Genomic DNA, 16,710 nt, shown 5'->3' with positions numbered 1-16,710 from the left:
TTCAATTATCTCATTTTTTTACAAAAGAATGTTTTAAGGAAATTTATAATTAATAATTGTGTGTTAATATTATTAATTACTCCTAAAAGGTCGATGTAAAATCGCAGTGTGCAATTCGTTCTTTTAATTGTGGAATTTCTGAGTATAGTTCGTTCATTGACCGGATATGGAATATGGCTGAGGAGAAAACATCATTTTTTATTTATGCCTTTTTGTGAGTTGGACTAGTCAAGATACATAGTTCTCTATCTATATCCTGGAGGGAGATTTCCGGTTGAAATCTGACTTTGTGAAGGAAATCGAATCCTTGCATCACTTCTTGTGTACTCCCCGGCTGAAGAGTGTCGTCGTGAAGAACTGGCTGCCGTTCCGTGAAGCATTCCCTGTTTGTGATTAGCAGGTCTTCCTAGTGAAGGATTAAGTCTTCCGGAACACATTTGGTCAGAGACGTGGTTGTATTTTGTGGGATTTACATGGACCACCGACCAGTTTCCATAATGGGATTAAAATAGCCTTTTTCCGACCGATATCCCGATTCCACGTGCCCAAGAAGTCCCCGAACAGTTCCAAGGTATGCTATAATTCTTCTGCCTAGTCTAAGTCAATGCTCAACTGATTTTTATTCGTATTGTTGACTGGTTTTCGACTTTTCCACGCCCACGTGGTGTAGAAAGATTAGTTGAGTGTTATCTTTCTTAAATCTTGTTTGGTTGTTCATAATTGTAGAGCAAGAAGACCGATCCAGACCGTAGCACAGAACAGTCCAGAATTCCATCCGTTCCTGTTGCCCGTGTGTAGAGTTACCCGTTGGACATCATAAACCCTCGTTGAGGTAAAGTTCAGATGAAATTAGTCCTTTTTTATTACCTTCATTAACTCCTACACGTTGTGCTAGTCCTTATTCTATAATTGAGGCTCTTTTCTAAGACAACCAATATTATTTAGGGTTTTTATGTTCACCATTTGAAATATCAACACCTACCTTTCACCTGTACCTCTGCTGACATCCGTGGGCTCCAGTGGCAGTACACCGAGCTGCTGTACACCGCCTTAGCAACCCTGTAGCTATACGCCGTAGCTCAGCCGGAGGAAGTTTTCAAGTATATCATATCGAGTAGAGTAAGACAGTTTAGATTAGTACAATATAGATTTCATTTGTGTAAACCACCCTGTTTGTATCTAGTATTAAGTTAGATAAGGGGGTTTGACGTCATAGGTTTAGTTATTGCATTTAATTTAAAATTCCATTTTCTTTTCCAACCTTTCGATTTAAATAATTTCTTAACATATTACATTTTACATTTCATCGTTTTTTTATATATATTTAACTTTTTAATATTTTAATAAAATACTTAAATATTTTTAGTAGTATTATTTACAGTCTAGTCTCATAGTTAAGTTAGAGTCACTTAAGTTTAACGAGTTATAGCATATTTGAAGTTCATGGTAGTTGCACTCAACAGTTCGAGGTTAGTGTTGAAGTCTACTTAATAGTTACATCTTTATTGCCGAGTTCATAGAGTATAATCTCGTGGCGCCCTTTTATTAATATCTTTGAACCCCGACCACCCCGCTGTTAAAATTAAAAAGCTAGTGGCCTCTATGTAACTCATTCTGCATTAAGTAAACTTGTGTTTTATTGAACTTCGAATTAGAAAGGGCGTGGCATAGTTTATATATTAGAGTGTTATTTACTAATTTAACAAGAAGAAATAAAAAACTGCTCTATAATAATTTATTATATGTATTATGATTTGTCCTAATTATAATTTATCCTCCATTCACAAAATCTTGTGCTGCATTTGCAAACGACTGTATTCCTTGCGATAACTGTTGTCCAAACTGATTTGTCGCTTGTGCTAAAGCATTAGCAAAATTCTGAATACATGTAGTATTAAAACCACCTAAAAATATAAAATAATTATTTATATTATTTAGATTTATTTAATCTTAAAAATAAAATAATTTAATTTAATTATACAGCGTGTCCCTATATTCCGTGGAAATAGAACTATTACGTATTTTTGGAATCAAAATCAGTCTAGTCATTAATTGGACACAATTTACAATTTACCTTTATACAAAAGTTTGTCCGTTAGAGGGCATAAAACTTTAAAAAAATCATATTTCTTCAGATATTTGAAGAATCCTTATTCCGATTCCGATTTGAACAAGATTTTGGGTGTCAACTTATATTGATTCCAAAAATACCTATATACCGGGTGCGTCTCAAAAGTGACTCACCCCTATAATTTTTTTATTTTTTCAGATAAAAAAAAATATTTGGTATCTTAGTATATGACATAAATTAGGATTGATTGACATATTCATTTGTTTTCTCTCACTTCCTGTTTCGCCGGAAATGACTACAACTTTTGATTTTTAAATGGTACCCCCAGTATTTTTTTACTTCGTTCGATAGAAAATGGCATTCTGAATAGAATGACATATCATATGTCAACTTTTGACATTTTTGTTTAAAACAAAATTGAATTTTAAATTTCAATGTAGAGTGCCATGGCTATTTTAAAAACACGAATTTTTAATCAAGGAGCCTTGGAAAAATAGATTTGATCGTCTAAAGGTATACGTTCTATGTCCACGGAATATGGGAAAACTCTGTATTTTCTTTTAAACCAACTGAAAGTTTAAATTTTTTTATTAACTTTCAGGGAAAAAAAGTGAGAATATTCTTCATTATAAAAGTAATTAAAGAAATACAAATACTTTACTTTTCAATGCAAATTTAGAATAATTAGAATTTACCTATAATATGTAATGCCACAACACTATATTCAAGGCTATTAAATTAAAACTATTATCACTAATAACTAAGACATGAGAACATGTCCAACAACAGCAATCGAAGTCATTCTAGACCTAACACCACAGCATATTGTCGTCGGTAGTTATGCCAATGTGACAATGATTAAAATGGTCATTGACGGAAACAGTACTGGGAGAATTTTCAAGTCAGCGGCTTGGAACACCCTCAAAAAGAAAATTACACTTCTCCAACTTCCAGTGGATGACATACCAAGAATTTACAACTTTGACCAACCAACCAAACCAAACCAAACCAAACCAAACACCTCACTGTAGTATTCAGTAATAAAAAGGATTAGAAGAAAGAAACGCTTACTCAGCATGTAAAAGATCATACCATAACGTGGTATATACTGATACTTCCAAAACCAAAGCAGGGTCAGGAATAGGAGTATTTGGGTCGAAAACTAAATACTCCGAACCAATGGACACCTACCCCAGTATCCTTCAGGTCTTAGAGACTTCAGAAATTTACGCTATCGAAAGATGCGTACAATTTATCTTAGATAGGAACTATCGAAAACAGGAAATTGCCATCCTATCCATGTCAATCAGCACTAAACGCGATCAACTCAGTAACCATCAATTCGAAGTTGATGAAAGAATGCCTAGAGAAGCTCAACAAATTAGGCAAAGAAAATAAAGTCCTCCTACTCTGGGTGCCTGCTCATCAAAGGATAGAATGCAATGAAAAAAACAATGACCTAGCTACTACCTAACTGGACAAGAACCGTTCTGTTTTCCAAACGGGAACCAACTGAAAGCGGAACTGAAGAATCTGGAAGACTCGATCCGTAACTTGTAATGGGCGTCCTCCAACGGTCAAGACACTCGAAAAAGTTCCTCAGAACTTACGACCGAGAGAAATCAAAGGTTGTCCTTCAGTTGGATCACTGAGCGATCCCTTCCTAACAAACACAGGCGTTAGGCAGGGATGTGTCTTAGCGCCTCTCCTATTCAACATATTTATGGCAGCGCTCTCCATTATAGTGGACAGCAAACTGCAGGAGAGAGGTTTGGGCATTAGATACAGATACGACGGCGGTCTGTTCAACATAAAAAGACTCAGGGCAAAAACACGTACAAAATTCATCACAGAACTTCAATACGCTGATGACTGTGCTCTAGTTGCAAATACGTTACAGCAATTGCAAGAAATGTTGAACACATATACATGGGCATACGAGGCCCTGGGACTTAAGCTGAACATCAATAAAACTAAAATCATGTGCACTCCCCCGGAAGATCACAACAATGCGATAAAAATCGGAGATGAACTGTTGAAATATGTAGCGGAATTCAATTACCTCGGCAGTTTGATTTCGGAAAAGGCCAATATCGACTCTGAAATTCAGCATAGGATTAGCAGCGCGTCAAGAGCATTCTGGAAATTAAAAACCTGGGTGCCGTACCGCCGACACATGAACGCATTAAACAAGTTGCAACAGAGACATCTTAGACAACTCTTAAGAATAAAATGGTTCCATCACGTTTCAAACGTATCGGTCATTGAAAAAGCTAACTGCGAGAGTATTGAAGTCATGATTACAAAGTCCCGCTTAGGATGGGCTGGTCACGTATGCAGAATGCAAGAAAACCGCATACCAAAATATCTGCTTTACGGTGAGCTTGTAGACGGTAAGAGGAGGCCGGGTGGAGAACTCAAAAGGTTCAAGGATATTTTCCACGAAAACTTAAAGGGAATTAACAAGCAGAATGAGTGGGAAGAGGCTGCTCACAATAGAACGGAATGGAGAAGAATTGTAAAGTCAGTTAAGAGCGACAACCAAAAAGTAGAGAGGCAACAAAGCAATGAGATTTTTGAATGTCTAGAGTGCGGTAGACAGATAACATCACGTATCGGGCTTTTCAGTCACAGAAAAGCTCATTCAGAAAAGCTCAGTCACAGAAAACGCCTTGCGTGACCATCTTCTGATGCGTGTCAAATACTCGTCAGCGAGTAATAGCGGTATGTATATGTAAGAGAGGCTATACCATAATTGGAAATGGTTTAATAAGCTGAGAATAATGATGATGATCACTCACCTTGTGCTTGAACAAATGCAACATGTATCTGAAAAAATATCTTCTATATTTATATAATAATATTTACTACAAAAGCTACTCACAACAAACAGAAAAACTGAAGTAAAACCTATACGAATCATCTTCGATGAATTGAAAATTTATGTCGAGTAATATTATGTAGTATTGGATTTTATATACCATTAAGTATTGTTGAATACAATAGCTTCCCAATTAGCGTTTTTTAACAAGCCGGTTACACTTTTTATATATCCGGTGTTAAAATATGACAAAGAAATTATATGATTAAAAAAATCGTTCCTCTTTTTATTTTAGGGTTAAAATATATACAGGGTGCTACAAATTCGAGGTACGAGTATTGGTATCTCGGAAACCGTAAGAGATACGAAGATGGTTAAATTGGGGCAAAGTTACGCTTTAGAATGTTCACCAAGATGCCATCAAAAAAGTTTTACAAATTTCAAGGATTGCTGAGTTTTTTGGAAGAAACGAATTTTTTTGAAAATCGATTTTATTTTTTCTTGGCGTTAGTTTTTAGAAAATCAAAAAACTAATTGCGCGTTCTCATGGCTACTTTATTAGGGCTATCTGATAGTATTTTTAGATTTTCAAATTAGCTGATAATTTGTGAGATACAGAGGCCAACTTAATTTTTTTAAATACGGACCTGCATTTTTTATTTGACGTTTTGAAAGAACTCGGTCTCCTGAGTACAATGATATGCCACACTCGATACTTTTTTTTGTTTTAGGTACCTTAACAATAACAAAACTATTTAATTATTATTTAAAATAATTTCAAGTCCGACTCTGTTTTTTTAAATTATTTAATCTGATTATATTCATCGCAACAATATGGATCAGCGCTAATTAACATTGAAGATTCAAATAAATAATACCCAGGTCAGCAATTTAAAAATATTATTTTTATTTTTTTATTGTGAATTTCAAATCTCAGTGTACGATCTAATAATATGCATAATATTAATCATAAATCAACTTCTGCAAACTAGTTTCTAAAACTAGTAAATAAATGCTCTACATGTTCGAAAGGGTTACCACCGTCCCTAATGCACAAATGTATTTTTCGTTCAATTTTATTTATAGCTCTTTGAACATATCTTCTTCTTATACTTCCGAATGCATTCTGTACTCTTTATTGTAAATGTTGAAATGTATTGTCACTTGTTGTATTTCACTTTTAAAAATGACGTCAAGCAATGCCCAATAATTTTATATTATTTTTATTATTTGATTGCATTTGATTTTCGGTATTCAATGTTTTACCCCACGTCATTGTTAAGTTTGAAAGCTTACCAATATTGTAACGATGAATTTAATTAAATATTTAAAAAAAAACAGAGCCGGACTTCAAATTAGTTTAATTAAATTGTGTTCAAATGTCCGAAACAAAAAAAATATTAAGTGTGGCATATCATTGTACTCAGGAGACTGAGTTCTTTCAAAATCTGAAATAAAAAATGCATGTCCGTATTTAAAAAAAAATAAGTTGGCCTCTCTATCTCACAACTTATCAGCTAATTTGAAAATCTAAAAATACTATCAGATAGCCCTAATAAAGTGACTATGAGAATGTGCAATTAGTTTTTTGATTTTCTAAAAAGTAACGACAGGAAAAAATAAAATAAATTCAAAAAAATCACCTTTTTCCAAAAAATTCAGCAGTCCTTGATATTTTTAAAACTTTTTTGATGGCATCTTGGTGAACTTCCTAAAGCGCAACTTTGCCCCAATTTAACCATCTTCGTATCTCTTACGGTTTCCGAGATACCAATGCTCGTACCTCGAATTTGTAGCACCCTGTATAGAGTTGAACAGAATTTCATAATATTATAGAAAACAAAGAATTTGGTTAGAAAATGTTCCAATTAACACTGTAGTTATCTTCTAAAACATATAGTGATATTAAAAAATAACTTCACGATAGCCCTTGATAAAAATATACATTCATTCGTCCCACAAAAATAGTTTCATCATTATTTATTACATCTTAGTTATCACACAAATCTTCAGTAGTAGCTGATATGATCAATTTGGCTACTCTTCTGGTTTCCTCTTGGAAAATCGTTTGTTTAGTCTCCACTTCACTATTAATTTTTTCTATAAAGTTAATTGTCTCGCATACACCAAGATGATTTTCTAATTTTTCTGTGTCCCTAATTGCGGGAATTGGTTCTCTAAATAAGGGAAAAAGTTTATGGATAGAGTCTTCAAAAATCTGGTATATATTTCTGAAAAAAAAAATATCTATAAACAAAAGTACTGAAACGTGGGATAGATATACATAATATTAAAACAGTTTTTTAGTTTCAATTATTTTGAAATAAAACGAAATTATAAATAATATTTATACAGGGTAAGTCTTAACTAAGCGCAAATAATAACATATTCTCTCTTTACCATTTTTCAAATAAGTCCAAAATAAACGAGTTATTTTACTTTGATAATTTCCAAAGAAATATGAATTTTTCCTTAAATTATGGAATGCACTACCTATGTTACCTATGTTGCAAATAACTCCTTTTAGTGAAATTAAAAAAACTTTTTTTGTCAATCTTAATAGCCTGACAAAATCATACCTGTTGGTATGGTATGGTCGGCTAATAATAGGTATTACAACCCAAGTAGCACAAATATGTTTATAACAGTTACATAAGAGTGTTGTAAACCCTTATATGATCCTTATAAACACGGAAAAGGCCCAGGTTTATAAAATAAAATTATTTTCTTTAAGTTTTATAAGAGTCGCAAACAACTCTTTTAAAACAGTATTACGTATTTTCTAAAATGTTTATAAATCTGTTTTATAAATGTTTTTTAAGCGCTTTATAAATTAAGCGGTAGTTTATCTACAAATTTTGCTTCCAACAATTACTAGATATTAATAAAACACTAATAAAACTATTTATAGCAGATTTATAAATATTTTAAAAATAACATATTTGTCTCAGTTAAAATATTTTTGTAGCATGCATCTGCACTTTTGTTTTTTAGTTATCAAGAATAAAATTATAATATCGTGTATTTATAGTGACCAAAATAAAACTGATTTTAAAATGGCAAAGTACACATATATCCGATTTAAATGACAGATATGGCTAATTTAAAAAAGATGTAAATTGTATAAAAAGTATATCGCATAAAAAGCTCCAGGAGTCAAATTTTCCTGCGGAGCAAATTTTACTGATATTATAAATATTTAATTTTTAGGCAATTACTGCAAAATTACCTATAAACGGGAAAATCGACATTGTCTAATATCCGATATTATTGGAAACTAATTCGTTTCTCATAAATAGGTTTATTTTGAATTAAATTTCGATTATTTTGATTTGCAAATCCCGACTCGATAAAATGGCCGACATACAGTCGTTCAAATTCAACATAAAATCATGGCGTCGACTAACAAAACATTTTTGTTGCTCAGGGAGCAGTTATACAATTAATTTGTTTTACAATGATGCTATACGGAACATATTTGTTTTATTATTTGAAATAATGTTGGCAAAATACAATGAAATTCGCCTATAGATTCCGGTGCTGTCACATTTACAACAATAAAATTATAAACGTGTGTTTTTAAATTCGCTACTAGGTTCATCAATACTTATAACATAGGAAAACATTTTAAAAAATTAAAATTTTTACTAGCATCACTTTCTTCTGGTGTTAAAACAGTTTTTTTAATTTCTCTCTGGTGTCAACGTTTCCACAAGAATTTAAAATCGTTTGGTAGTAATCTTTAACTTTCTTTGTAAAATGTCCACTTCTTTTTAGCTTCTTCCAGTTAGAAATACTTGACATTTTAAGTTTTAGAGATAAAATCACAATTTTAAAATATATTTTAAACTCTGATCAAAACCAAAGGTTATTATTATAAGGTTTCCTAAATAACATTTTTGTATTTGGGGAAACACTTTTTAATCGCTTTATAAGAATTTTAATTCGTTTCTTTAACAGCAATTATAAAATTGTTTTCTTAGAGTAGCGGTCGCGACTAAATGATTGCGAAGATCAAATTGTTATATAAATCAGTCGTAAACAGCTATAAAACATGTCGATAATGTTTTAATAAACTCAAATGCATATTTTTATAGCTGTTTTGTAAATATTTTATAATTGTTTTAAATTATATTATAAATCAATTATAAAATATATCTAGGCCCAAGCATAAATAGTTGTATAAGATTTGTTATATAAACGTTCCTGAGCATATTAACGAATATATTTCTAAAAATATTTTATAAATTAGTCGCCAAAACATCTATATAACAAAATAATAGAACACATTTGTCTCTATGATAAATTTGTGTTCTTTGCGTTTATTAAATAAAAATTCAGTGTATGAGATCGCTTTAATAAATCGTGTATAAAACACTTCACTCTCATAATAATTTATTGTGCTACTTGGGAACTAAAGTTGGTTAGTAGGTTAGAGTCACCGTTCTTGGGTTAGAGTAATATATTCACATGGTTTTCACTGATATAGAAGTACTAGAATTTTGCAACACTTGCTTTAGACATAAGCCTTTACTTACTTCATATCTTTATTTTCTTCTAAAATGTCAGATCCAAAATATCTGATAAAATACATATCACTAATGAGATAAAACAATTTGGATTTGAGTATTACAGCCATAACAATTGGAACAACTTCTTTATTATTTATTATAGGAATATTATTTTCTTTTTCTGCAAATAAAATATTTTCATTCTTCAAGATAATTAGAGTATACAATTTTTACCTGAATATTTTGATATAATAGAGATCAATGCACTTTTGACCTCAGCAAAAATGTACTCATATGCTGAACACAAACAGCATAACTTCTCCGCAGCTGTCCTTTTTGTATTCAACATCGATAATTCCACTATCTGCAATTACTTTTAAGTGATTTTTAATAAGTAAATTAACTAAATACATACAGCAGCATTTGGTACAAAATTATAAAATGTGCTTCCCAGTTGTTTTGGATTGCCATTCTCCAAACAAAATCTTTTTGAGAGCATATACATCTTCATATCGTCGTTTGAGAACCGAGATCTGATTAACGATATGATAAAATCATAAATTTCTGATAGCACAAAACTAAAAAGATATATTTTTTAAATATGTAGATATTAAAATTTAGACGCACAGCCAACTTACCAATAAATTAATTTCTTTATATGCGGATTGTTATTCTCGGGTAACACGAAATTTTCTATTTCATCTACCACTTGTATTAAATCTTCTTTGAACTGACTTAAACTATTAACCTCCCTGTAATCCCATAAAGATATAAAGTGTTTTATATCATCCACAATAGTCTCACTTTTGGATAAGTGTACAAGTTCCTGGCAGACACTGAAAATTTAATAAAACTAATTTTGTATTACAAATATACGTATTCATACAGGATGACACAGTATTCAGAAAAATTATGTATTTTATATTAAAAATCAACACAGCATTGATGCATCTTTATTGATTCCTTAATCTTAATTATAACAATATAACGATTCGTTACTTAATTTTAGAAAAACAACAGAAAATATTTCCATTAAAAAAATACAGCCCAAAAAGTGTAGTATAGAAAATGCTTATTTTTTATACTATTATTTTATGACAAATACACTAGGCGAAATATTACAGCTGCCCCAATAAAAAAATATAACTCTACTGTAAATACCCTCACAGGTACGAAAAACGGGCCCCTTAAAATTTTGATGTATTTTAAAGTTATATATGTATATTGTGTTCTAGTGGACTGATTTTGATGATTTTTTAAGCAATTTGTACCGAAGTTATTTGACTTTTTAGTACCCCTTTCTAAATTAAAAATTATAGATTCCATCTGTAAATTATACGAGGTATAACAAACTGTTGATATTTTGGTGAAAGTTGACAACACCCTGTGGAAGATGTTAAGAGACCAAGGAATTTAAAAAGAATTTTATCATCTATATGCACCTTTTCTCGAAAGTTCATTTTTTGGTTCATCTCAAAAGCTCTATTTTTGTTGGATATTCGCTTTTGAAGGAGATACTAACATTTTTTTGTAATTTTTACATTAAAACCTTGCCTTCCCAGTGAGCATTTTATTCCTTTCAGAGAAATGTGTTTTAGGTGACGTTGTTGTTACGTTACCAGGCCTTTTCGTGCCTGATAAGAAACAATATAACGCAGATACGTAACTGTTCCCTAAATGTGACAAAACTTTGCTCACTGGGTTTGCTTTTGGTCATAGTCAACAGACCTATGAAATAGTGTTTATGATTTATGTTATGGCACTGTCATTGACAACTAATACTAGGGGGGGAAGGTAATACCCGGTATTAGTAATAATTTTCTTATTGTACGTTTTTGTTTTTTCCTTCAGTTAATCGGTAACTCTAACATTTTATCATCAGAATAAAAAATAGAACAAAATGTTAGTGTCTTCTTCAAAAGCGAATATGTCCAACAAAAATAAAGCTATTGAGATGAACCAGAAATCAAACTGTCGGGAAAAGAAGAATCTAGATAACCAAATGATTTTTAAATTCCTTGCTTTGTTAACATATTCCACAGGGTGGATCAAACTTTCACCCAAGAACAAGAACAAGCATTTTTGTAAAAATGCGGTTTTCTCATGCATTTCTCTTTAATAATAAAATGTTCTTCTTGTAAAGACATCGAGGGACATACTGTATATGAACATATTTTTTAAAACCTTCAAATTGGAGGTTTTCTCTATTTTACACAACACTGTGATATCCTTTATATTTTATAAAGTTTTGTATATTAATTAAACTGAGATTGATACTCACCTGTAAATAGAATTCAAATCTCCAGAAGCAGCCATTTATAGAATAAATTTTACATAAAAAACACTTTTATATTGCCTGCACACAGCGTATATTTTCAGCAAAATATATGTCAAAAATATTACTTCCAAAATACTAACAGAACATGTTGTAATTTTTGCAAAAAGTAATTTATTGATAAGAATTTTATCAGATAGCAATAACTTGCTATAGATTAAACATTTACTGATAATTTTATTTCATAAATATTTATTACCTCATATACGTTAAGTACTATTCTATGTAGATACTTATTACAAATTAACAATAAATTTCTTGCTATTTTTTATGTTAATAAACATATCCATTAAATTGTATAGTATATTTTGTTTATAGTTGAAAGCTTTGTTGAAAGCAACTAACTGATGTATGCTACACAGTTGCTATGGCAGCGATTTCGCGCCAATACAAACAAATTAAAAAATCCTGAAATATTTGATGTAGGGGTAGGTTTTAATTTAGTGTATTTTAGTGGACTTAGTTTTAGAAGTAGATGACAGATTAAATTAAATAGAAATATTAATTATGGAATGGAAAGAAACTGTTACAGCATTGTCAGAAAACGTTTTCCCAGGAATCGCTTACAAAGTAGAACGTCAAACGGAAGGTAATAAAATAAACTAATTATTTATACCGTTGACATCAAAAACTCAATAACCAAATACCGTATGATCGAATAAAAACGGCGTCAGCGATAGTTATGAAATGAAGATCGCTGTCATTTTATATGTAAAATTATATGGGAACTGTCATCGATCGTCATTTCCAAGCCAACTGGACGGCGTTTTTTTTCGATCATACGGTATATCAGTTCCTCTATGGGTGTCCCTCTATGGAGATTGTATTAAGAGTTCCTAGAAAACTATTTATCTGTCAGAAATATCACAAAACACTCATAAAATGTATATTTTATGAATATACATTTATAGATATGACATATATGATATGTCATTCTATTCAGAGTGTCATTTTCTATCGAATAAAGTAGAAATATACCGAGGGTGTTTTTTAAAAATCAAAAGTTGTAGTAATTTCCGGTGAAACAGAAAGTGACCAAAAATAATTGAATACGTCAATAAAACTTCATTTATGTCTTATACTAATATACGAAATCTCGTTTTTTATCTGAAAAAATGAAAAGTTATAGGGTTGAGCCACTTTTGAGACGCACCCGGTATATACCGGGTGTCCTACTAAGAATAACTCTCGGCTGTATCTCGGAAAGTATTTATAACTAAAGGGGCTATGAGATATTGCTGGAAATTATTTTCAAGTTTGTAAAACGGCCGCTAGGGGGCGCAACTGCTATGGAAAATAAGAAAATAGAATTTTTACAAAATTTTTAGGCTAGAGAATGGATACTATAAATAATAGCTTCATAATCTTCAGTAAATTTTGGATTTTCTTTGTTAGAACCATTTTCCCCTATCTACTAAAATAAAGTGGTGGGGGAAGGTTAGATCTATCTTTATATAAATGTTAATAACTCCGCACTGGATGATCAGAATCCAACAAACGAGGGCTCGTTTAAAAGAGCGTTTCTTACTCTTTATTTATACCAGAAAAATAATAATAATAAGGTTTTGAACGTAAACGCTAGGGGGCGCTTTCTTACAATTTAACAAACATAGCGCGCTTTTTCAAAAAAATTAAATACGAGCGTATATGTAATTTTAGCTGATAGTATAGAGTAGTAAAAGCTTAATAAGTCAGCGAAACCGCATCTTGATATCTTCTTTCAAACCGAAGATATTAGCATAATTATAATAAATACCAAAAAATAAGCCCTTAATTAGCTTATTTTTACAATACGGTATCAGTAGCCCTCTTAATTATGCCCATTCTAACAAAAAATAAGATAGAAACAGTTAGTTTATTTTAAAATTGACGAAATGCCAGAATACCATAATACCAGATGAGGTATTAATATCTAATAATTAAGATATTAATAACAGTGAACAAGAAACGATGATTCAGTGAAGTCATAGTAGGCTTTGGAAAAAAGTTGCTTTTACAATGCTATACAATAATGAATATGTATTAAAATTAAAAAAATTTCGGACTTCCATTATCTTTATTTATTTTGCATACACAACGTTTCGGTCAGAAGAATTACGACCATTATCGTTAGTTTACACTTGATAACAGTCTGCGATGCTTCTAACCGAAACGTTGTGTAAGCAAAATAAATAAAGACAATGGAAGTCCAATTTTTTTTTAGTTTTAACAAAAATATAAATGCTGGAATCTGTGAACGATTACATGTTGCACAATTTTTGAAGCTTTTTTCTAATATTCAGAATTACCTCACTTTAAAACGATAAAACTGATTCTAGGTTTAGAGATAAAATCCAATTTACCACTACAAGTTTCTACATATTTCAACGTCGTGTTCGTTCCAGTTTGGATAAACATTCTTCTAATTTCGGTTGTGGATAATGTGAGTTGATCTTATTATACTACTTTAATTACATGAATATTAATTATTCGATATTTTTAGTTCCACAACTTTGACCAACTGAAACAATTTCTGTTTATTACAATAATTAGTACTATAATATTTGTCGAAGTTTTAAGATTATACATGGTGTACGAAGGAAACTTAAATGATAAGGTAAAAATAGATTGATTGACCACTGAGTGGTTCCTAAAGTTATTTTTGTGCGCCTAATTAATTTGTAATTTGGTATTATTTGACACTCGATTGACTCACATGTTTAGTTAAGTTGAATCTATATATTTATAATAATAATTTTTTTTCTAGATTCCAGAATTAGCCTGCTTTTGGATGTTGTCTCTGTTTCTTCAACTTCCACTTCAAGGAATCCTACTATTTACTCCATATTTCCAACTAGACGTATTGGAGATAATATGTCAAACCGTAATGATGATATTACTCCTATTCCAGATACTGTTTGGTTATGTCGCTTTGAAATATACAGCATCTCAACAAGCAATTTTCTATAAGATTATGAAATTAAATAACGAGATTCCTTCAAAAAGAACTAGTGCTAAAAATGAAAATAAGAAAACTGAACAATAAAATATTCTATATTTATTTGTTAAAGATATTTATTTATTTATAGATCGAATATCTATAGAACATGGATTAAACTTAAAAATAAATGCTTATTTTTATAATATAATTCATACTTTTTTTTATTTATTAAGTACTAGAGATGGGTAGGTCCGGTATTTTAAAAGAGTCTGATCCGGAGTTACATCAAACTTCAAGGACATACATCCAGGTTCCAGTTCTGCCAGATCTATATCATTCTGAGCTTTCATTTTAATTTAAATAAATGTTGTTTTTGCATGAAGCAACCCGCATTTAAAAGTTTTGTAGTTCGTTGGAGCATTCTGGTGTTTGGGTTTTGCCAAATAATCCTTATCACCTGATCTTAGCTGTTCTACTTATTTGGTAAAGATACCTTAAGGTTCAAATTTATGAATATGAGGCAAAACATTAAGCACTTGACTTACTAATAAAAGACAGTGAAGACACGATAACAGCCTTTCATCAAAACTGCAATTGATTGCTTCATGCTAGAAACAAAATGATCGGCATTTAACAGATAATATTTTTGAGAAATAAAATGGCCATCTTTTTTAGAAAAAAAAAACTAAAACTAAATTTGAACGTAGTCCTCGTCTGCTGATTTTATTTGTGCAATAAATTAACAACTAGACCAATTTCAAATAATACAAAATAATTTCGAATACGGTTCTGTGAAACTAAACTTAAAAGAAACAGTATACCGGGTGGTGCATCGTCGCTGGAAACAGGAAATCCCATGCCAAATTTTGAACTGTTTAAATATTGGCTCTCCTACTGATTTTATATCGAAGTCATAAATATATTTTTTAAAGGTCTACGTTTGGTAAACACACATGCCAAATTTGAACAATATTGGACAAGCCGATTTTGAGTAATTTGAGAAAAACTGTATAACCATGGAGTAAAGCCGTAACTATGGTAATATCAGAGGTTAATAAATTATATCGTGGGAAAATTTGCGGTGAACGGACACTTCTAAAAAGCTTTATACAGGAAAATTTAAAAGAAAATGCACGATTTTCAACATCTTTTTTTTGCGAAAAAAACTCATAGACGTGTTCCTGGGGTCAAAATATACCACCCCTAAAAATATTTGTACTTATTTAAGACTCACTCTGTATAGTAATAATTTATTGTTAATTGTTATACAGATAAAGAAAAAATGAGCGTGATAAAATAGTACTACGGAAGAAATAGTTTAGACAATGTATCTGACATGTTTCGGTTAATTTCTTCTGAATATTAAAATTTTATTTAAATTAAATTACTTTTAACAATGACAAAATGTTAGTTTGTAAACCTAAGGTATGTCGGTTTTTGACTGCGATGTTTGATTGTTACCTGTTTAGTTTTAATATAAAAATAGATACAATCTTTCTTAAATTACTCAAAACTGGCTGGTCCAAAATTGTTCAAATTTGGCATGTGTATTCAGCCATATGCAGACCTTTGCTGTAAAATCAATAGGGGAGCTAATATTTTAGCAGTTCAAAATTTGCATGGGATTTCCTATGTTTCCGACGACGATGCACCACCCGGTATACAACTCAGCAGCAGTTACAAGTCCCTCTTTATTCCAATACTCTCTAATACTGATTTATTTCGTTACATCATTATGTTTTCGTTATCTACCGACAACGTGGCAGGTGGCCTGTCAGCAATGCAGTTCCGCGAATAGAGGCCGATATTCAATAGAATATACACATAGATTTAGACATTATTATTATGAAATAGAAAACAAATTTCTTGCAGTATAGGTATATAATAAAATTATATAAGGATTCTTGCAACATAACTGCTTATATAGAAATTTAATTCTTCGCTGTGTTTGTCATAATGTGGCTGCTCTCACTACCGGTTTCGGAGCCCTACTCCATCATCAGGTGAGCTTGGGCAGATCCTAATCTTAATATCTAACCGACGCTTTCCGAC

At 31.2% G+C, this 16,710-nt stretch overlaps 2 protein-coding genes across 3 annotated transcripts; one reads left to right on the top strand and one right to left on the bottom strand.

Annotated features, from left to right (window-relative positions):
- Nucleotides 1-1,721: 1,721 nt before the first annotated feature.
- LOC115875354 lies at nt 1,722-11,849 on the bottom strand. Of its 2 annotated transcripts, none has more exons than XM_030890780.1 (7): nt 11,685-11,848; nt 10,042-10,239; nt 9,819-9,981; nt 9,638-9,767; nt 9,431-9,584; nt 6,880-7,123; nt 1,722-1,904 (listed from the first exon to the last, which is right to left on the bottom strand). In XM_030890780.1, the coding sequence occupies exons 1-6, from the start codon at nt 11,717-11,719 to the stop codon at nt 6,883-6,885; spliced, it is 921 nt and encodes a 306-aa protein (XP_030746640.1). In that variant the 5' UTR covers nt 11,720-11,848; the 3' UTR covers nt 1,722-1,904; nt 6,880-6,882. The 2 variants fall into 2 exon arrangements, with proteins under 2 accessions (XP_030746640.1, XP_030746641.1); XM_030890781.1 differs by lacking the exon at nt 1,722-1,904 and adding an exon at nt 6,648-6,779 and having other exon boundaries at nt 6,838-7,123; nt 11,685-11,849.
- A 130-nt stretch (nt 11,850-11,979) lies between these two features.
- LOC115875355 (transmembrane protein 17-like) lies at nt 11,980-16,590 on the top strand. Its single transcript, XM_030890782.1, has 4 exons — nt 11,980-12,327; nt 14,057-14,160; nt 14,221-14,334; nt 14,485-16,590. Exons 1-4 carry the CDS (start codon nt 12,246-12,248, stop codon nt 14,761-14,763), a joined length of 579 nt encoding a protein of 192 aa, XP_030746642.1. The 5' UTR covers nt 11,980-12,245; the 3' UTR covers nt 14,764-16,590.
- Nucleotides 16,591-16,710: the final 120 nt, after the last annotated feature.

Source organism: Sitophilus oryzae, unplaced genomic scaffold (assembly GCF_002938485.1).
Source record: "Sitophilus oryzae breed Bouriz unplaced genomic scaffold, Soryzae_2.0 scaffold_1375_pilon_pilon, whole genome shotgun sequence".
NCBI classification, from domain to species: Eukaryota; Metazoa; Arthropoda; class Insecta; order Coleoptera; family Curculionidae; genus Sitophilus; species Sitophilus oryzae.
This window is presented reverse-complemented; position numbering and strand designations above follow the sequence as displayed.